Source organism: Chelon labrosus (genome assembly GCF_963514085.1).
Source record: "Chelon labrosus genome assembly, chromosome: 10".
Taxonomy (NCBI): domain Eukaryota; kingdom Metazoa; phylum Chordata; class Actinopteri; order Mugiliformes; family Mugilidae; genus Chelon; species Chelon labrosus.
The window spans coordinates 10,714,229-10,736,725 of NC_140360.1; the positions used below are offsets into that span (position 1 = coordinate 10,714,229).

At 43.5% G+C, this 22,497-nt stretch overlaps 1 protein-coding gene across 2 annotated transcripts in view; it reads right to left on the reverse strand.

The window, feature by feature from the left end:
* samd11 (sterile alpha motif domain containing 11) overlaps positions 1-15,209 on the reverse strand; it is a 47,252-nt gene extending 32,043 nt beyond the window's left edge. For both annotated transcript variants that reach the window (XM_084554065.1, XM_084554064.1), the window contains exons 1-3: positions 14,349-15,209; positions 13,114-13,205; positions 3,025-3,200 (exon numbers count right to left, since the gene is read on the reverse strand). In XM_084554065.1, coding sequence (XP_084410191.1) covers positions 3,025-3,200; positions 13,114-13,205; positions 14,349-15,048 — 968 coding nt within the window. In that variant the 5' untranslated portion in view covers positions 15,049-15,209. The remainder of the gene's footprint in view (positions 1-3,024; positions 3,201-13,113; positions 13,206-14,348) is intronic.
* Positions 15,210-22,497: the final 7,288 nt, after the last annotated feature.

Genomic DNA, 22,497 nt, shown 5'->3' on the forward strand with positions numbered 1-22,497 from the left:
GTGTAGGAGGAAGCGTCTGCACATAAACGATTAAGTCGTAAATGGCAACACTGGTGACTGAAAACCAGATACATTGTCTTTGTATTTGTTTTTGCGAAAGGTTAATAATTGGCGTGGTGAAGTTTTGTTCTACAGGGTGCAGGCTGAAAGGCATACGTCAGCAGGTGTAACTTATAAAAACCCAGGGTGGTTGCCAGGTAATTACCCAGAATCTCAGTCAGCACTTTTCAATCAAAGCTTTGCTATCTATGGCCAACAGAAGCACTAAAGTAGACTTTGTTTTACCCTTGAGTAAGAAAAGATCCAGAGACTGTCTTACCGTTTAAAAGAAAAAAAACAAAAAACGACCCCATAGGTTGCTTGTCAAAGCAGCTTATTCAACCCACAGCCATGTTTCATCGTGACAGTGACTGTAGTAATTATGACAGGAGCAAAGGCGGAAGTGAGGTGGCGTAATTAGAAAGCCACAAAGTCTGTATAGGGAGGAGGTTGCGGAAGATGAAAGGGTCAACTAAACACGAGGAGGCCATTTTCCCTCGTTTAAACATGACTGTTCCATGACAGGATTTGAAAATCACATATTCAGTCTTGAAAACGAAATACATAACTAATCATTTTAAGTTTCTAATTTTTTGTTCCTGTCAGTTTGCCAGGAGCCACAACAGGAGGTTCCTAAGAAATCTCTCTGCGATAACGATTACTTGTTTGGCTCCATGGCTTGGCTGCACTTTAATCTGTAGGTGATCTCTGCTTATTCAGCGGGACGAGTACAGATCTATGGAGAGCCAAGTAAACAAATTGTCTATAAAGCCGGCGAATATTAACAGTAATCTGATTAAAAGATGAACTGTCTTATTGCAAACTTAGAATGATGAGCTATGAAAATAACACTTGTCGGCACTGACAGACAAAAAACACCCTGCTGCCTGAACTAACCAGACAAAAATATGTATCTAACTCTACAGTGAAGGACTAGGTTGGAGCAGAAAGATTTGAGCTAAACGTATCTCCTAATGCAATACTACTGGAAGTTAATTTGCGGCAAGAAACATTACGTGAGGATTGAAAAGTTAAATAACCGACATATGGTGCATCTGATGAGCCCATTAACGTACAGTTACAGTAGACAGGTTACTGCAGCCAAGTGGGTGTGACAGTGCTGCCGCCAGCCCTGATGATGTGAGGATGAGACAGCACAGATACACTCACACATGCATACAGAGGCCCTGTATTTTTCACATCCATTGGCTAAATCCAATTTGTTAAGACCCTTCTACGACTCACTTACGAAGCTGCGGTCAATGGAAATCACATTTTCATGATTGGACATCCCATTATCCTGTTCGTCCAGACCCACATTGGGGGATAAAGCAGGGCTGAGACGGATGCCCACGACAGACCGGAGCTGCGGCTCCAGCAAGTCCGTCGCCTTTCAAAGGGTAAAAGCCTGACATATTAGTCATAAGTGTTCTTTAAATTCATTATCATCTTAACACGCCAGCGGCACAAGTGTCAGGGGGAGGGGAAGCCCTCTTAAACGAGGTTAGTGGATCCATTTAAAGCTTCACAGTTGCTGCGCTGTCCGCCGTGTCACAAGCAAGTCTCAAGACATGAAAAACATCCCCTCCTGTAATGAGGTTGCACAAGCTGCTTATAATGCAGCTGGGGACTTTCTGAGGTTAATCAATGAACAGATTCTGCATTATATCTGTCCATAACCTGTCTGACTTCTGAAAGATACAAAACACTTGGTGTACAAGGCAAAAAAATAAATCACAAAATCCATGTGATTAATATTCCAGACAGCACCGACTATAAACGGAGAAAATAAAAAAAAAAAGGTTTAGCTCTTGTTCCTAACCAAGCAGCATGTTTGCAGTCAATGAGAGCCGGTGCTCCTCAGAGACCATTTGACTGATCGTAATGAGGTGACCTCACTGTAACCCTGCATGTGTGGGTGGTTTTGCATGTATGACGATGAGGAACATGATTATCCACTTGGACTGAAGTTTGAGAAGTCTAGTCCATACTTTATGAAAGTTTCTCATGCATGAAAAAGTATTCCTCCTGATCCGTACAAAACTATAGCATGAAAGATGAGGATCCAGACATTGACTGTTTATAGACGCATGCTGGACTGCAGTTTTTACCAAGTGCTTCTGAGGCAGCATACCCTTCTTTTTATTAACCTTAGTCTTTCTCTCTTTAAGTCTTTATGGTCTTATCCTACTCTGAGCTCTAAAATATTCTTAAATTGTTTAATGAGCTCCAAGAATAGATGCGCAGTGACATGAAACTAAACTCTAAAGCTAGTCATGTCATACCACTTTAAAACGCTCTTCACGCCGGGTGAAAGAGTGCAAATCGACATCATAAAGACACGACAACAAATGATAATATTTGTTTTATATTAAACGCTCAATGATCAAACCGCTCCCCCGGAAACCACACAACGGGATAAAGGAGACAGCGGTGATTCAGGTAGCTCAGTCTTTCAATAATCAAGTCGAGGCAGATACACAGAGACTTGGCAGGAGCAACAAAACGCCAACCAACAAACCAATTAACACTTTGAAAGCTCAACTGCTTCCACCAGACATCCCAAACCAAAAGCCATGCGTACTGTGTATTTCTGCAATACGACTCTTTATCTGTTTGTCTGAATACGAGACTAACACTTTAAAATTATCCTGATGAAAATACAACACACGGCTAAGGTGCCATTACTTTTATTGCCATCTGCAATTAGGCATGATCTGAAGTGAAGCAGACAAAACTTAACTTTCTTTTCAGAAGCGACACCTCACAGGCCAGCATGACATTTTCTCCCAATGGTGACGTATGCATTTGTATTTTTAGGGACAATTAAAGCCTACACAGATTTGAAATATTAACTAAATATGCTAACTTTAAAGGCTGGATCACCGCCGGCCATTTATAAGGCCAGAATAGACACGGGACTCTAAAGTCAAACATACAGGTAATATATGGAAACAATGGCCACACAAGTCACGTTTCCCTCACCTCTTTCTCATGATACTGTAATGCAGCTCGTCCTCCTGTTTGATGTGGGCATGATCGCCACTCGCCCGCTCGCTGCCTTCGCTGTCGTCGCTGCTGAATATGGAGGCCAGCTCCTTCTTGGGCACCCGGTTGGGTGGAAGGGGGATGGTGCGCTTCTCTGCCAAGCGCCCACGGTTCTGCAAAAGATGTCACACAGAAAAGATGACAATGAAGCAAAAGGATTTGCTAGTCCTGGATACTGAAGTTAAAACACACAGATGGCACAAATCAAGACTCAAAAATATCGCCGCATCAACATTACTTATTAAGTTTGAATATTCATGAAAGGTCTAAAATAGCTAGGAAGATAATGGTTATAATAACTTGCTGAAATGAGGTTACTTCCTTGTGGTTCCTGTTTCTTCCAACAGCACCAAAGTCACATTTACCAGTACTTCTCTACTCTAAAACTAAACAGAGATCGGTTGGTGCATTGAATTTGTTCCAAAGCCGCCAAGAGTTAGCAGAGAAAAAGAAGGGATTAAGCGGAGAGTGTGGCCCTAGGGGCGTTAGGGAAGTGAGGCTGGGCGACCTTTAATGTGACCTGAAGAGGTCAGTGCAGATTAACAGGGTCCTATCACTGAGAGACGAGGGAAGGGGGAGGGAGAAGAGCAGAGGAATAACCGAGACCGGAGGAATGAGAGATGGAGAGAGAGTTAAAAAAAAAAGATTGAGTCAGAGAAGGAAATTGGAGGAGAGCAAGGGAGTGACAGACTGAGGAGAAAAGTTAACAGGGAAGAGAAGGAGAGGGAGATGTGGGTTTGCACAGTGGAGAGAAAAGGTGAGAGAAAATACAGAAATAAAAGAGAATGTGGTGAGTCAAAACATGAAAGAGATAAAGCTCAACAGAGAGAAGGTCTGTCCAGTGTGGGAGAGTGGACTCTAAAACTATATATCCCCCTTCTTTCTCTTTCTCTCGCTCTCTCGCTGCTTATATCTCTGCTTTTACTCCTGGACGCCTTCAAGCCCTCCAGCTATCCCTTCCACCACACGCAACCCCGCACTCCACCACTCCTCCCCATTCCCTCCTTCCCTCCTTCCCTCGCTCCATCCATCCCAGGAGGTGCGGTAGCATGAGTGGCAGGCGGGGGCAGGAGGAGGGATTTGGGGGCTCCTAGCCAAGAGGCAAACAGGTGCAGGCCCTCTGGAGTCTCTCAAATGGCAGGCATTAAAAAAGAGTAAGGAGGGGCAGAGAAAGATGAAAACATCCCCCAGGAGGAGCAGGCCACCGAGTTCTGCACATTTCTCTCCTTTCCTGTCTTGCAAGAAAGGAAGGTTTTTTCCTCCTTTTCTTTTTTCCTGCTGGAGCTTTCTATAAGTTCTGCTCCGGCGTTTGAGTACAGTGGATCACTTTCTGATACTTCTTCTACTCCTTCCACACAATGTCTTGCTGCAGAATTTAGTGCCAGAGCTCCAACAGGGTGTTAAGAGGGGGGAAACTGGAGTGAAACATCACGCCGGAACAACGCTCTTATATGGATACAACCCCAGCTCCATCTGTCAGACACACACATCTGCTAAATACAAGTTCTCCTCCTCCAAGTCTATTTATTGCAGTCCTCACATTGTCGGGAAAAACTGCACATGCGCACTACGCTCACCATCCCCACACATACAGGCGCTCACACACCTGTTCATGTTGCTTAGAATTCCCCTCCAAAGCAGGGGATTTTACTTGGAGCAAGCCAGCAACATAGTGTATACAAGAATAGTTTGTCTAAGAGCAGTCGTGACTGTGGCTGAGTGTGTGCGCATGTAGACAACCACCCACATGGCCGTGACATACCCAGGCTGACAGCCCCCCCTCCCTTTCTCCCTCCCCTCTCCTCCCGGAAAGCCCCAATCCTTTCTTTAGTGGCACTGACGCAGAACTGGGGGTGAGCTCCCACTGCTTCCGGCAACACTTCCGCAGCACGGGGGAGGGCTCTCTGAAACAAAACATGAAGCAAAACACACCCCTGGCAGCCCACGTAGGAGCGCTCAAAGGAAGGGCGCCTGAGCGCCGAGGCTCGCACATGCACGCACGAACACACACGCCTGTTCGCAGAGCTGAGGCAACCTTACTGTGTGTGGTCAACCTCCTTTCAGCCATGGAAAAAAGTCTCTCATAAAAGTCCCACTAAAAGCACCTCTATGAATATCACCTCCCACGCTTTCTGTCTAACAGTCAGGCAAGCCAAGAAATATATCTGGGCTTCACATTTACGACAAAAATAAAATAATAAAAAAAGAGAAATATACAAACAGATGCACATGCATAAGGAGGCATACTGATCAGCCGGTTACACGACCTGGACAAACTATTAAGATGGACATGTCATGAAATAAACTTTAGAACCATGTAGCTGCTCTAACTGATTCACACATATTAATACAATATGCACCAAACTGAACTTGAACTGACAGATTACAGTGCAGGTTATGTGCAGGCATTTGCTTAACTTGTTAAAAAAATAAATGTTTTTAGAGAAACTAAACTACGATGGTAGTATAGTTTCTTGTAAGTCAGGTGTTAGGTCATGGTTTTTTCTATACTTCATAATGAAAACATTAATAACTATGGGGGCGGTAAACATTGAATCCAGCCCTAACTTGTACATTCATTTTAGGGCAGTTTCACATGTTGTCTTTGTACCCACGCTTTGAACAAAATCACTTTTAGTTTTTTCGTCTTGTCAAATAAAGAACTTAAAAAATAGGAAAACGTAAAAGGAAAGCAAGCAACTTGTTAAGTTTCTTGAACTTGACCAGTTCACTCTGCCAGATTTACATGTCAAACCTCATAAGACAACACTGAATTAATTATTTAACTTCAGTCCAGCTCACTCACACATTTAAGGCAGAGGGGGACAGAAGTGTTTCTGACTTGACCAAACTTACAGACTTCTTCTACGAGACATAAATATTAGATCATTACTACAAAATAATATGGTTTGAAGGCAACTGGACATGAAAATGTGCTGTACGTTGTTTCTAGTCAAAGTCAGCCACAGCTGGGCCAACACATTACTTGCATATTCTCACAATACACTTAGATTATCTTGGCCACTTAAACAAATTCACATATTCAAACCTTTCATCTCTTGGGTAAACAACGTTTTTCTCCAGCATGTCACTCCATTTTGACATGACAACTTTCCCATTGCATTATAAGCAAACAGACACTGAATGCCACTCAGTTTGGTGGGCTGAGATTTTCAGATGTGGTAAAAACAAGGTATTAATCTGGGTTCACTCAGCTTATCAAATATTTTGAGGAATGGCAACAAGTCAAACGTATGCTTCGGTCTTTTAAGGCCAAAAACAAACCATCGTCTCCGCACATTCTTGTTCAGTAGATGAGTAATAAAACTTTTCGGTGAGTGATGTGCTCATATTTGTTGCCTTACGTGCTCCTTTCCCTCGTTAATGCGATGTCTTTAAATCCTCATTTAGTACGAGCGGCACAGACTAATATCACATCTAGAGCACATGTTGGCCGGCAAAGACGTTTAACATCAAGCAGAATTATAAAGCAATCTGATGTTTTCTCTCTGCGTATTTATTTTAGACTTTTAAATGAGCTCTTGGTGGAAAACAGGACTAATAAGTGTGGGTTTTTTCTTTTTTTTTCCCCTTTCTCCTTGCGTTATTTCCTGAAAGGTGCAGTGCCCTGCCGCTGGCTCCAACCAGCATTAGCGAGCACACACCCACACACACACACATACACACACACACACACACACACACACACACACAGCAGTAGCCGCCCGTGACATTCCTGCAGCTGCGGCGCTCTCTCTCCCTCGCACGCGCCCCCCCAGCAATCTCCCTGGGGGACGAATGCCTAATGAGTCACGCGCCTGTCTGCCGTTACCTCGCAGCGTGTGTGTGTGTGTATGTGTGTGTGTGTGTGTGTGTGTGTGTGTGTGTGGAGGCGGGATGGCGGGCCGACTTGGCGCGAGCACCAGGGGAAAGGGGGAGGGGGAATGAGGAGACGACAGAGAAGGAGAGAGGAAAGAAACGAGTGCGAGGAAGGTGGAAGGAGGAGAGGAGGGGGGTGAAGCGGTCATTACGGCGCTAACATAAGAGCTCTGAAACCAGGCCAAAACAAACAAGTTATCTGCTGCGTGTTTATGCGAGGCTGAAATCCAGTTCATCACTGAATTCTCGTTTAGTCTCACCTCCTTATCTCTGACCCAAATGCACAGAAAGCCGCCCTGACATTTCTGCAGGTGCATATATGAGAGGTGATCAGCTACGAATTTGTCAGCTTTGGTCAAACTGGGATGGCTTCGCATGCAAACATGACCAGCCTAACCTGACTACTGCCAATAATCAGATTAGGATAATGGTTTGATTTAAGTGTTTACATGGTTCACAGTAATCAGATTTCCCCCAGTAATAAAGTTTACATGATTTGTCTGATAGTCAGCGTAATATCTGTAAAGACAAAAAATATATAAAAAATAAATCTCTTATTGGAGCCACAAAACACAAATATATATATATTAAAAAAAGAGAGCTGGTGTTTATTGTTTTTGCTGTGATGAATACACAGACCACATTAATAGAAGCTCTCATACACCCAGCATTATCTGGGACATGAAGGCAGTTTTACCGTCCTCCCAAAATAATTTAGGTGTTTTTTTTTTTGTGTTGTTTTGGTTTTTATTCACCACCGGTCGTGGCGTGGTTTGTTTATAGAAGCAGCCATTTGCATCCAGTGTACTTTTTGACCTTTCTGGTGCACGATGAGCAGCAAAACTGAATCAGGGGGAAGGCGCACGCAGAAAAACTGAGCCTTACATTTGCCTAATCTAGTTCCAATCAAATAACGGGTGATATATATACGTGGATGTGTTCTGGTATAGGAATATAATGCTAATGCTAAAGTAGAGAACACCCAAATAGTTTTTTCATTTGTAATCTGTATTTTAGTTGTACTCATTGTCCAGAATATACACATTTTCCTGGTTTTGTAGAACAACAGCACCATTGATTCCTCTTTTCTTTAAATTACTTATTATTAAAGCTCCTTCTTTATATGCCTGTCAGCCTCACAGTGTACATTTAACATGTTACTAAGCTTTAATTGGAAAAATGCTGACTTTTTACAGCATATTCTATGAGTGCTGTAATATCGTTATCTGTGTTGAGAACGAGTGGACATGTCTGTAAAATACTGTGTCATTTAAAGATACGATCTGTCGCGTTCGAGGTCAAATAAAAGACATAATGACGAGTGCCTCTTCCTCATTTACGAAGAGTGTGAGAAGTATATATATAGTCTAATTTAAAAGACATAAACCACAACTGTGTCGTCAACCTTATCAACAGGTGGGACGCGACAAGTCAGATTTTTTATTTCTGAAGCGTTAAGTGTGGAGAACTTATCTAGCCACAGTAAACACGATTTGATTCCTTGTTGTTGTTTTCCTGTTTGGTGTTATCGTACTGCCCGAGCGGCTCAACATGGTCTGCATGGTTTCATACATATTGTGCAAAGAACACACTTTAGAAATGAAACTACAAATCTTCCATGAGATCATGCACCAGTGCATCAACTTTATCAAGTAAATCTCCTCATCATCATAAGTGCATGTGCACTTGGCAAAATAAATCTGATTCTGGACAGCAGTGTGTGTGTGTGGTGCTGGTACAGACTTTAGGCAACACTTGCTTGTTGAAGGCAATGTGAGAGAAAGAGAAAAAAGTGAGAAAGCACTGTAGGGCAGACAGGCATGCGACCAAGACCCACGCCTCCCCAACACACACACACACAAAGACGCACACACACACGCGCACATGCTCTCCTCCACACTCGGCCCCCACGCGCTGAGCCGAGCGGGCAGTTGCAGCCCAGTGGAGCGGCACAAGGCAAAGGGGGGGCTTGACGGGGGAGGGGGGGGCAGCAGCGGGAGGGGGTGAGGTGCACAGAGGGCGAGAGGCGGCGAGGTGGAGGGGAGGCTGCTGGCTCGGCGCTGGGAGGTCAGAGTCGGTGCAGTCAGGCGTGCAAGCGCGCCTCACGCTCTCCTCTTTCCCTCTTGTTTCTTTCCTCCTTCCTCCCTTATTCGCGCTCCCTCCCTCTCCGTCTCAGTGTTTGTATAGGCCCACTGAGGTCGCCACAGGGGAGCTTTGCAGGCAGGTAACGACTGTGCCTTTCTTTTCCCTGACAAACACGGGGGAAGTCGAGGCGAGAATGAAGCTGTGGTTGGTAAATTCAACTGATATTTTGTGTTGCTTTGGGCTGCCATCCATCCATCCACCCATCCATCCACCCATCCATCCATCCATCCATCCATCCACCCATCCATCCATCCATCCCAATCTTAAAATTTTATATTTTCTTTTAGGACATCATTGCTGTTAAACATAATGTGTCAAAAACAAAAAATATACAGAATATTAACTTGGTTATCACAAACCTCAACAATCAACTCGATAATAACAATCGAAAACTTAATATAACTGTGCAAAACCAGTTAATTTTCCATCCTAGGGATCTTATTCGTATAAGTGTGTGACTTTGTTTGACTGTGTTGATGGATGTATAAAAGCAAAGCTATGACACTACAGCACTGTTTGCATGAAACTGATGTTGCAGAGCGAGGCTGAATTTTATCAGAGGAAATCACAAGGCGAAAAACAAACGCAAACACACATGTCTGCACACACACGCACACACAGATGTTGAGGAGGAGTTTTCAAGAAATATCGCCGTCGGGCTTTATCGTGATAAACCACAGAGGGCTGACAGACAGATGCTCCAACTTATTTTAGCTGCATCTTAACAAGGTCCACACCCAAACACGCGTACGTGCAGTCACAGTGTCACACGGATCATGTGCAACGAAACCTATTCAACTCTCAACTTTGGTGTCCTGTCGAAATGGACACAAGATTATGCTAACGGCTAAATTTGCCAAATTAAGTGGTTTATTTGACTTGAATTTTCACGATTGCTGTGTGTCCATGCAGCAGCGAGATGCGGAACATACACACAGCATCACTGAAGGCTCATTTAATATGCAGTGCGTCCGATACACACACACAAAAGTGCACAAATACACTCGGCACAACAACAAATCCTCACACTTCTGGGCCTGTGACGATTCCATTGTTACCATAGCAACATAGCATCAGCAACACGCATGCAAGCATGAGCACGAACACACAACACACAGGACAGAAATATCATACGGTATATGCAGTCTATGAACTATGAAGCTGAGTCCATCACATAACACATGAACTTTAGTTATTTCACTCAACGTGGAGCTTTTTAATATTAATTAAGCTTTCCCTATTAACCCCATTAGAAATGGCATTATGAAAACGTAATGAGCTAGTCCATAAGTTATAAGCGGAAAGTGTGTACGTGTGTGCAGATATGTGTGACTGTGTGTTTAAATCCACTTTGCAAGAGGAGCCCTTGATTGGAGGAGGTCTTTACGAGCCGGAGGAGGGGAGTGTAATTTCCTCCCGGCCTCCGCCAGTTCCGCTGAAATAACAGAGCAGAGGAAGCCCAGCTCTCTCGGGAGGAGACACACACACACACACACACACACACACACGCATGAACACACTAATGCGCGCGCACAGCAAGCAGGCAAATCAACAAGCATCGGGCACGCAAACAATCCCAGATATACGCACACAAAGACACAAACTCACATATGAAAAGACAAAAACACAAATGCACAAAGCTTGAGAACAAACTTCAAGAAGCAGACACAAGCTTGAGTATTATTTTGGTTATATGAAAAACACGCAAAGTCCCACACAGAGTACAAAGCAGCATCTAACAGCTTCAAAGAGCAGCCGTAACAAAAGTTAAAGCTGCCTTCAAAAAGAAATCATTCAGGCACCTGATTATCGCATAATAACAGGATTATTAGAAACACACCTTGACAGCCAGATTTAATCTCATAAAATGGATGAACAACATTATCAACTTATTTAAACTCTACCGTGTTGGGTATGCACAGCTTGTGCCCAGACAGACACAGCAAATTAACTTCCATGATTTCCGTGCAGGCAGGTGAAACATCTTCCCACCAGCTGCTGTACTTTTTTTTTATGATCGCTTGCCTCATGCCTATAGCGAAACAAGATCACTCAAAGTTCAGCCGTCAAACTTTCAAAATCGGTGTGAGGTAATTTGTGTCAGTAAGCAGGCATATAGTGTGTGTGTGTGTGTGTGTGTGTGTCTCAGAGAGAGAGAGAGAGAGAGAGAGAGAGAGAGAGAGAGAGAGAGAGAGAGAGAGAGAGCTCATCAGTGAGGGAGTGCTGGCTGCCATGCCCTGAGGGGAGGCAGTGGGGAGAAAGGGAGACGCCAGTACAGGCTATACAAGTCCCGCTGCCTTCCCTCCTCCGCCTAACCCTCACTGCCTCGCATGGAACTGCCAACACGCTTGGCTTGTGTGTCAGTGTGTGTGTGTGTGTGTGTGTGTGTGTCATGGTGGTATTCGCTTGGTGGGTTCGACTTTAGGCTTCACCACCAGACGAGGAAGGGGAAAGAGGGAGAAGCGGCTACAACAACAACCTTAAGGCCCTCATATCTCCGCTTACGTCAGTAACAAAGTTTTCCCCGTCACGGCTGTAATTGAAGTGGAACTGCACAAGCCATAGCAAGCCAAAAGCCAATCACTCAGATATCTGTAATGAGCCTAAACATAAGCAAACACGCTCAGATTCTCAAACCCTTCTGTAAAAAAATAAGACATGAGCATTTCTGCTGTCTGATTTTCCTCCCCACAACCTCCCGCAGGTAATTTGTTTTGGCTGAACCCCGTGCGTCAGGGTGCAGGTCTTCATTTTAGGCTGTAAAAAAAATGTCACCCAGTTTACCTGTATCACTCAAACACCTCCGGCTTATCAAAACCGCCTTTGCCTTGCGTGCCTCGCACACAATAATCAGCAGTAGCCACGCTCAGTAGCTCGCTAAGCCTCTTACACCCTTCCCTCAAGATTAGTGCTTGGGAGCGACGACAGATGCGCTCTGCGGTGATAAAAACACACACACACACACGCAAAGACACACACTCGTGCTCACAACCCGCTGCACCTGTGTGAACAGATTTGGCGGCAGTGAGCCGGCAGTGTGCTTGCTCAAAGCTGACACATACACACAGACAGACAGACACACACGCACACACAGAGTGGTGATGCCGTAATCGTGACACACCTGCGAGGCCTCAAGGTTTGGCATTGTGCCCCTGGCCAAGCCCTGAGGGAAGCACTAGGCAAACAAAAGTTCAACAGCCAGGTGAGGAAACTGATTCAGTGAGACATAAGAGTCTGACCAACAATACCTAACGTCAAGCAGCCACGCTGGGCAGCTGAGAGCCTCGGAATAAAAGACTGTCTGATACGCCGCATCTGCGAGAGGCTGAAAGTGGATTTGATATTCACGCTGAGAAAAATTACCATCAAAGCTGACACGTGTGCCTGTAGGGTCTTCACCATCAAGGTTACCAAGACAATGCTTCAATATATGCTCACTCACTAGCAGAGGAGAGCTCTGTGACACAACAGAAATATCTCAATAAAATACTGGAACGTCTACATCAAATTAAAGATGAAAATTTTGATGAATAAAACATGCGTAAGGGGAATACAGGAGGCCTCAGCCTTTGAGGAAAAAAATGATTTGATTTTGGTCTATAGAAATAAAATAGATGTTATTTGATATGACAACCAAGAAAGGGCAAGCATTATCTTTAACTGAAAGAAAAAAAAAAAAAATCAATCACACAAACGTTTGTATTACTGAACAATGAAAAATCAAAACTAATCTTTTAACACTAAAACTCAGATTTGATCAGTTTATCCCTCAGCTCTGTCTGGAAGCACTGGGCTCTTTGACAAGTTATAACCTTCACCAACAATGACAGTATTCTTCACATTCACAGTTAACAGTCTTTTAATCCCACATGTTCACTGCGAAGTTGCCTTCAAGTAAAATAAACATTAGATTTCTTAAGTGGCGTCCCACTAGATAACATGTGGACAGAAGAATTAAAGAAGAGGCATTGCGGCACGTAGCAGAAAATGGGTTATTCTTACCACTGGAGATGAAATTCGACAACCGGGACAATCACAGATTGGAGGGTGCACCTGTAAGATTCCTTTGGACATAAGAGTCTTGAGACTTTTTCCTGCAAACAAACAAGAGTCGCTTTCAGTGAATATGTACCAACCATATTCCCCAGTCATCTCCTCCATGACACAGCACATGTTAAGGTCTTTTCACCTCGCCTTAAAACTGATGTTTGACTTCAGCCCATTATCTCAGAGATCATTTTTCACCCTAATCTTGTTAAAAAATCATCTAATAAACACTACTTACTGTATATTTGAAGGTGCCAGTACCTTCAGACAGACTTGCCTTATCTCTCTCTATAGTTTTTCCATTATGTCTAATTGCACCGGGAGTCCAGGTGGCGAGCCAGAGAGACAGAAGCCTACTGTCATCTGTCCATAGCAATCGGTATATTAAACTATTAGGCTATCATTTTTGACCCGGGGGCGACACCCTCCCCCTACACATCTTTACGCGTGTCAGTTCTGGCTGAGTAACCTTGTGTGTGCGTGAGTGTGTGGTGAGAGGGAGCGCGCACCGTGCGTAATTGTTGCATAAAAATACAGCGCTATTAAGGTCAGCATTGTAAAAAATAAAAAACACCAGAACATTATCGCCACTGGTAAGACTGTTTTGTTTTACCGAAATATGACAAACACGTGCAAAAAAGTGGCAATGACAACTGCCTTACTTGTGATGCTTAGATGGAAATATGAACTCGCTGCAAAATAACATTAAACACACACCGAGATGATCAGTAGTCAAAGCAAACGATGGTTTTCTAAAGTTTCCTCAAACCTAACATGCAATGCGTAAAAGTGAAAACACACATGCACAAGTGCAGCTGCACTTAACGGAACGATTCGTGCCATACTGTTGAAAACAAAACACTTGAACTGCCAAATATTTAATTATCCATGTCCAACTTTTCACCTCGGTCCGGTGCAGCCAACTCCAAGTCTTCAAATGCCTCGGTTGGGTGTATGATCGCAGCCCAAACTCTATGTCAAAAGCTCGGAGGGTATGTGGAGGATATGCGCCTTTTCTCGTCTGTCTCCTTACGCATTGACTGCTGTAACCCTTTCACTCCAAAACTCAGTACCGAACCACGAGACCTAACTTAGTGCCAGCAGTAAGAGGTGTCTATAAAGCTTTTAATAAATGGTAAAGTCTCCTTCTGTAGCCACGAAGCGCGAGGGAAAGTAGAGATTGTTCTTACCTTTGTGTCTAATACTCCGTTTCCAATCTTTGGCTGTCTCTCGTCCACTGACAAACTGGAACTCGTTGGGGGTGAGCCACTCGCCCCTGTATTTAATTGAGGGTCCCTTACTACCTTGACACAGTTTATTGATATAAAGCAAAGCCTTGTTCTCCCCGCACTCCACCTCGATGCACGGCTCCCCGTTGTCGAAGAAGGGCTGGAAGTCGGGGATGGAGGAGAACCTCTCTAGCATTAAGTCGTCCGTGTGATGGTGGAGGTGCTGGTGATGCAGCGCCGAGTCGTGGAGCCCCAAGTAAGCGCGGTGATGGGCGAAAATGTGGTCGTAGGGCGGCGGATGCGGGGTCACCACGGGGATGGCGGTGGCATTTAAAGGAGCCAGGTATTCGGACTGGTTGAACGCGGTCAATGCCATGTCGTCTCCATCCAGCCTCTCCTTTTTGATGGCAGGCATGTTAGTGGGAGCCGAGCGCCGGTAACAAGTGAAAAGCTGCTCGCCCGATCCAACTTGAGCGTCCTCTTCGTCCGTGAGTTGGGCTGACCCAGACTTGGAGACGCGCCGCTTGTTTTTACGCAGAGTCCCCGTGTCGCCGTGAGACAGCGGTCTGGTGAAGTTGCCGGATAGATTCCCATTCAGTAGTTTCCAGCTCGCAGCGGCGGCAGCGCTCTCCGCCAGCCTCACAGCTCCTACCTCCCACATTTAATCACGCTCGCTCTGTTAATACCTGACATGCTGGGCAGCCCTGAGCCCCTTACATTATGTTACCTACGGTAATCATTACCAGCCGCCGCTACACGTCCTATCTCTTCTTTGTCTGCCTTTGGGGAAATTTAAAATAAGATATTTTTAATATGCACCAAGTAGAAGTGGAATCCTAAATCGGATGTACAATAAAAAAAAAGAAAAAGAAAGCACGCCGATTTTGTTAAGGGGATCTGGGGGAGTATATGTGGCCAAGATAACAATTTTACAGCCAGTGAAGATAATAAAAAAGGAACTGATAGCAGAATATTTCTCCTGTTTTCAGCGTGGCATGTGTCATTAATCAGAAATATAAGCCAAAAAAAAAAAAAAAAAACCACGAGGCTTAATATTCCTCAGTATCTGCGGTTGCAACTTGCGTTTAAAGTTGGGAAAGAGTTGTTTTTAACCCGTGTGTATGTCGCTGAAGTCACGCTGAAGTTCACAGACCCAGACCAAACAAGATTTGCACTCTCCGCCGCTTCTCAACTTGGCCCATTTAAACAGCGGAGGCTAGAGGAGAGCCGCGCAGCGGAGGGGGGACTCCGAGGGACGACACTTCAGCGAGTAAAATGGAGGAACAAGTGAACATGAGGAAGTCAACTGCGCCCACTCAACTCGGCTGAATCTAAAACTTATTAAGGCACTTTCTTCACATTTATAATCTCATTCATATTTTACAGTGCAATACTTGCCCTGGAAGAGGTTTACGGCATCCAATAAAAGCCACGCTGTCGTTTTAACGCTCGGCAATATCAGACCTAAATTAAGCTTCAGGTCAACTGTTTCTACTCATGTACAATTACTGATCGCATATAACAACTCCACAGCTTAAGTCAGACCGCCGCTGAACATAGACAAAGACACGGCCTGATGGACAGACGTCACAGGACACCAGATCTACCACAGTCCACACACTGGGTGTGCTGTGTCCTCCTTGTGTCTAAATTCGGCCATCTATTTGTTATACTCCATCTACAGTGACACCATCCTGCCTTCTCTTGCCACACAGAACTCCTCACCTGCTGCAGTGACTTGTGAGCTATTGCAAAAAATATAAAAAATAAAAACGCTTCAGTATGTGTGCAGAGCTACCAGCATTAAACTACATTTTTAATTTGTTTTACTTCGAATGAAAAAGATGAAAAAGTGGTTATAGTGTTTTTAGGGGATTTTCTGTTCTTTAAAAAAACAAGCAAGTTCTGTGGAACCTGTTAACCAGGTGCACTAGGTGTTAACCTTGTCATGCTTTTGAGCTATTACCATGAATTATATTATATTATAACATAGACTGGTGTGACATTAACGCCAAATATTATAAAAGGGAGATGTTCAACTCTGAAATGGCAAAGTTTTGAGTTGGTGCAGAGGGCTTCTGATTCTTGACACCACATAAATTAATTAATATTACAAAATACTGTATGTTCATATCCAGATGTTTATGTCTTAGCTTCAGTTCAACAGTTATTAGAGTGAGGTAATATATGAAATCTTAATCATCATCTATGTCCATGTAGACGTAGATGAAGTGATCATATGTGCTTCAACTGCTGCAAACCTGTTGCTTTAACTGAAGCAAAGCTAAGCCTGGAGCCACATTTTCTGAAAGCCCTTTCTCCCCACACTGTCTGCAGGGCTGGTTCCCCCGAGCTCCTGGAGCTTGTGAGCAAGACCACATCTGACCCCCATCAGTGGAGAACCACCCAGGTGGATCCACCGCCGACACATGGAATAGCCATTCCAGCTGCAGAGGTGGGGTCCAAAGCGCTGTGTGTCAAGGGCTTATAAATCAGACCAAACTGCCTCTGACACACACAGGAAGGAGGCACGCCACACCGCAGGTGGAAGCGGTGCACGGGAAGGCCAGCTTCGCCAGAACTGGTCCGATGCCTCGAGCCAGGACCAGACAGGCAAACACACAGCAGACATGTGCAAACACATGCCAGCTACACGGACTGTAGATTGACATTTTCCTTGTGGGTCTGAGAAGCTGACATGTGAATCCTGAAATTAGTGGCTTTATGGATTAGGAAGAGGCCAAAAAAGATTTTAAACTTACAGCTGAAGGAAAAGAAAGAAACTTAATGTCACAAAAGGTACTCTTTACCTATAAACACTGAAAAATGAAATCAAAAGGCAACGTTTTTCAGCTGAACACCATCACTTTCCACATATTGGTGAGTACTCAACAGAAACCCTGAAATAAATCATGAACTGCTGACATTTATGGCGTATGTTTAGAAAGCCGTTTACAGGAAGTGGAACCCTGCCTTTCAGATGAAAAACTGTCTGACTCTCTCCTTATCAAACCATCCTTCGCCACATCGAAATGTCTCGATGGAAACCTCGTCGATAAGTGCGTCGGCGATGGAGGTTGCACCATCGGGAGAGCCCTGATGAAACTAGTCATAAAGGGGACACCCATGCCGACACCCACCTGTCTCTGATCATGACTCATCCTGGATGGCTCATCACGAAGGGTTTCCCCAAATTTGTACAGTGACAACACTTCAACTTTCACATCTTCAAAATTAAACTCAGTGCTAAATGAGTATTATTTTCCATCAGCATTTTGTGTGTCTTCTACAAAACTGCTCGATATGATGGGGAAACCTCGTTTAACCTTTACTTTCTTCTACGTTGTGAGGAGTCTTGTGTTTAAAAAAAAAAAAATACCACAGAAAAAACCCACACCTGCTCTCACAAGCGCAATGACTTTACAATGAAATAGGAAATCCCAACATCAACACATAACTTGGTTATATTACAGTAAACAGGTATCTTGTCTATGTTTATACTGCTTTAGTCTTCTCACATGGCACAAATGAGACGTTTACATGTAGACTTAAGTTATTAAGAAATAATTTAGAGAAAATCTAATCATTCTGACATGATCACTGTACTTTTGTATTAGCTTTATGACTTTAATACAATGGTTGTGATTTTAGATTTTACAGAAAAAGTGGACATGCTACTCTGATCATCTGGAAAGAGAAAGTATTAATTTGTGTAGCCATGCTATAATTGACTGTCAACGTCTTCACTCGGCCTTGTTTCTCATGATGCCTCTGAACAGTGCCTCCACGGACCTGAGCTTTCTGCATTCAGCTGTTGGTTTCACATGATAATGAAGCGAGCCTTTTACTCAAAATGCAAAAATATTGGTCGAGACACCGATGCCGTCCCCCCACACACACACACTGCTTTCAGTTTCTTTCTCTACTGCTGAATGCTTTAGCGAGTGTGAATAATCTGGTGAGTCTATAGTACTAAACCCTAACTCTTCTGATTCGCGGGGGCCTGACACCAAATCCATCAGCATTTTAAACTGAGGCATTAGCTGCTTTGGTGACCTGGATAGCCACAGAAAGAGAACTAATCCACCATCAAAGAACACAACACTATCTGACACTGTTTTAAGATTAACCTTGAGGTTCCAGGTGGGGAAATATAATAGTTACTCCATGACCAGTACCTGTCTCATACGCTACGGATGAAATGTAACACTAACGTCATGTCATGCCTCTGTATTTTCTTTATTTTGTAACAGTTCACCTCTATTTATCTTGATCGTGATTTCTACATCCTTTCAGGTTGAAGTATGTTGGGGAAAAAACTGTCCATATGTGGTTACTATTTACAAGGGGATTCAAACCAGGGACCAAACAGTCCCAAGAGAAATGGACTTGGGACTGTAGGGTCACAGATCCGTCAATGGTTGACCTAGCGCAGGTCACCTAACCCCTGAAAGTGCTCCTTGTGCGCCTTGTCACTGCTCCATGTGATGGATGGTTTAAAAGCAGAACGGCAATTGTATGCGAATGTATATACTTTGTCAAAAAAACATATTTACTACCAATAAAATGAAGTGACAGTTATTAAAAGTGCCGTGAATGAGTGATCCACGTCTGATTCTTGCTTTTAGGAGAAAGTGCCATTTTGGAGTATGTCAGTATGTTGTGAATTATCAAGAAATCAGTATTAATAATACCAGTAAGTATTATGACTATTTGTAATAATCGTGCGGCAGATAAAATGGCGGTAAAAAGTCAAAGACTCCTATCATAATTTAGATTCTTTGGAAACCTGGATCCTGTGGATGTTTGCCCTTTTCACTAAAACGTTAAATGAGTCATTAATCCATCAAGCAGTCTATTAAAAGTGATGGCAGTTAATTTCCTGTTGATCTACTCAGAAGCAAAATGAGAAATTCATAACAGTAAGGGTAAGGCTAAGAGACAAACATGTTACTCCTTGACTTCCAGTCCTATAATGTTTGCCAAGAAAGGACAGAATTAAATATATACACTTTAAATTGACCCCAGTTCACTCATAGAAATCAGCCCCCATTCTCCAAACGGAGGCTGGTGTTACTTCGTCATATAACAAAGCACAACTCTAGTCTGTCCTCAAAGAGCACTTTATGTCCATTCCTTCCGCTCATCGTCCAACGAGAACCCCCCGGACGCGGCCCCCGCCTCTGCGCCGTTGTTGGCAGCGGCCCCGGAGCCGCAGCGCTGCCGGCGGGGGAGAGAGGTAATAAATAACCCGGGGAGAGGAGCGGAGACCGCCGGGCGGTGCACAGTCTGACCTGACAAATACTCACTGGAAAACCATCAGAGAGCGAGAGCCCACCCCTAGCGCTTGGAGCCAGCCTTTCAGACATGAGCTGCAAAATATATCGGCTTGCCCGTACTGGAAAAAAGGAAAGGAAGACAGACAGAAGCGTCTCCGTCTCCCTCCCCATCCACACCCAGACACCGCCGGAGACACGGCGAGAGCAATTAACTATTTAAAGCAGCGCGTAAAGTTCTCCTGAAAGCCTATGCCAAGTCAAAGTTCACCATAGAAACATAACAGATTATAAAAGAAAAGAAATTATATGAAAACTCGTGAGCTGTCTAAAATAAACTACGCTTTTAGTTTGTCATCTTCACTGTAATTCTGATTCTCGATTAAAATATCAATCTTTAAATGGGCCACATTAGGAATGAATACATTTAGACTACTTGTAGGCGTTATAGGTTTACTGAAATCTGTTAAATTAAAACTGATGGCTTGGTTAGAACCCATTAGAGGTAAGAAAATGTGCTCATTCCTAATTTGAAAATATTGATTTCCCGCATCTACTGTTTCCAGGTTGTTGTTGTTGTAGAAACCTTTCACAGATGAGACACCTAAATCACACAATAGATTAAAAACTGCAAATTCATCCAACCGGTATGGGGTGGCGCAGTCACTGACAAAATCGAGAACAAGTTAATGGTAACAACAACGACAGACAATTGTCGCTTAAATTTGTTGTTTAGTCATGACCCTTAACACGTAAACTAGCCGTCATTTCCACGCTGGAGCACATATGAATCTGCTATAGTGGTATCTGACAAAATCAATGTAAACCCACATTTAACCAACAATGACAATGCTCTTTAGTCAGCAAGACTGGCATTTAAATATCAATGATGAAGTGGTCTTCTTCATTTAACTCCATTTACATTGTACGCACCATTTTGGAAATGCTATGTTTTTATACTAGTTAAGGCCTCCATCACAGCAGAGCTGACCTTTGACTTTTTGGAGAAAAAAAATGGCATAATTTAATTATTTTACCTTATTGGACACTTTTTAGAAACATGGTCATCAATAGTGTATTATTTCTTGATGTATGACATGTATGCCATGTTTCGTGTGGTATCACTGACTTTTGAACACCAAGTTCAAGTCAGTTCATCCTTGAGTCCAAGTGAACATTTGTGCCAAATTTGATGGATTTCCTTCAAGGTGTTCTGCGTGAATGAGTTAGCCAAAAAACATAATGCCTCTGAACAAAGCTGTCTCGCCATGGAGGCAATTTTGTAAGCCGTGTTGACAAATGCACTCCTATTTCAATCAATCTAGCCGTCTGCACAAGAAGCGCCAAAGTTGCAAGGAAGCGTTAGTTTGAAAAATTTTTTTTTGAGCCTTTAAGCTAAAACTCATCTATCAGCATGCTAACTACATAGCTAGGTACACTGACTGGTTGCGGGCTTTCAAAGCTCCTCTGAAGATGGCTTATTGTGTTTCCTTTTCAGCGTTCTCCTGCCGGGCGATGTGGTTCATTAATTTGAAGATGTGACAGACAGTGATATCCAGACAGTCCATCAAATCACCAGCTAAGTATTTTTTGCCTGCCCTTTACCAAATCTTTTTCCAAAATGATTCCATGTGACAAACCGTCTGCCAAGTCAAGTTTGTCAGGCGGTGCTCTACACCCATACACATACATTTTTAAACTTCAAGCCTATGCATAACTGTAATGATTGTGGGCTGGAGACAAAGTGCACCTGAGCTGCTGTTGCTCTGCGAACATATTGCTCATGCATGTATTCACAAATTCACTGTAATGCCACTGTAGGAAACCAATGGATGCTAACAGCATTTAAAAAGTTCACTGCCGCCACCTTTTCCTAGAATTAGTCACCGTCATTCTTTGTTATCTGCAGAAGACACAAACATCAGGTTTTTACTGGAACTGTTGCTTTTGGTATTTCAATGAAAAGCTGACACATGACCTGTGGAGTATTCTGCGTAAAAAGGTCACAGCCTCAATAACGATGCACTGGTGTTAAATGTTCAGCATAAGATTTCAACATATTTTTCAGTTCCTAAATCCAAATTCCTGCACCTCCACAATGCACTGGAAATCACCTTGATTCTTATTCACGGTGGCCCATTTCATCTAGTTCCTTATACTCATTATTTCTGGATCATCTGTTACAAAGTCGGGGAACATCTCTCGTTTCATGTCTATTGTAGTTTTTCTGATTAAGTGCATTTGCTCTTTAACACTGCTGTTGTTGACTCATTTTATCCAGACATGAAACTTCTCTGGGGTCTTGGAGGGAGGTTAGCTCTCTCAAGTTGGAATTTGTGGAATTTAATATCAGAAATCGTTTCAGGGGATACGGTCTCTGGACAGACGTGGAGAAACAGCACGCATACGAAGGGGGGGAAAGTATGGATAAAAGTGCTGAATTTCTGACAAGAGTCTTTGGAAAGCAGTAAATCTGGCATTTCAATGCATCCATCTGGTGGTAGTGGTAAACAGCGCGCCATATTTGTACATTTTTACTCTCAGTATGTGTTTCTAATTGCTCACCAGGCACCGTTTTTGGCCTCCGTGTGCAGTCTCTAAACACCAGCCCCCTTTCAATACAGTTTAAGTCAAGCTTCCCCTTCTTCTTAGGTTTCAAAACATTTTTAACAGTGAGCGGCCCAGTAAGCACAGAGAGACCTCACTACTATTTTTGTGGTCTAACCTAGGCCTTAAGCTAAATCTTTACCAAAACGCTGATCCAAACACTCGCCCAAAATAAGTTTAAACTGAACTAGTGTGGGACCGGCACAGTCCTGTAACTCCAGAATTTC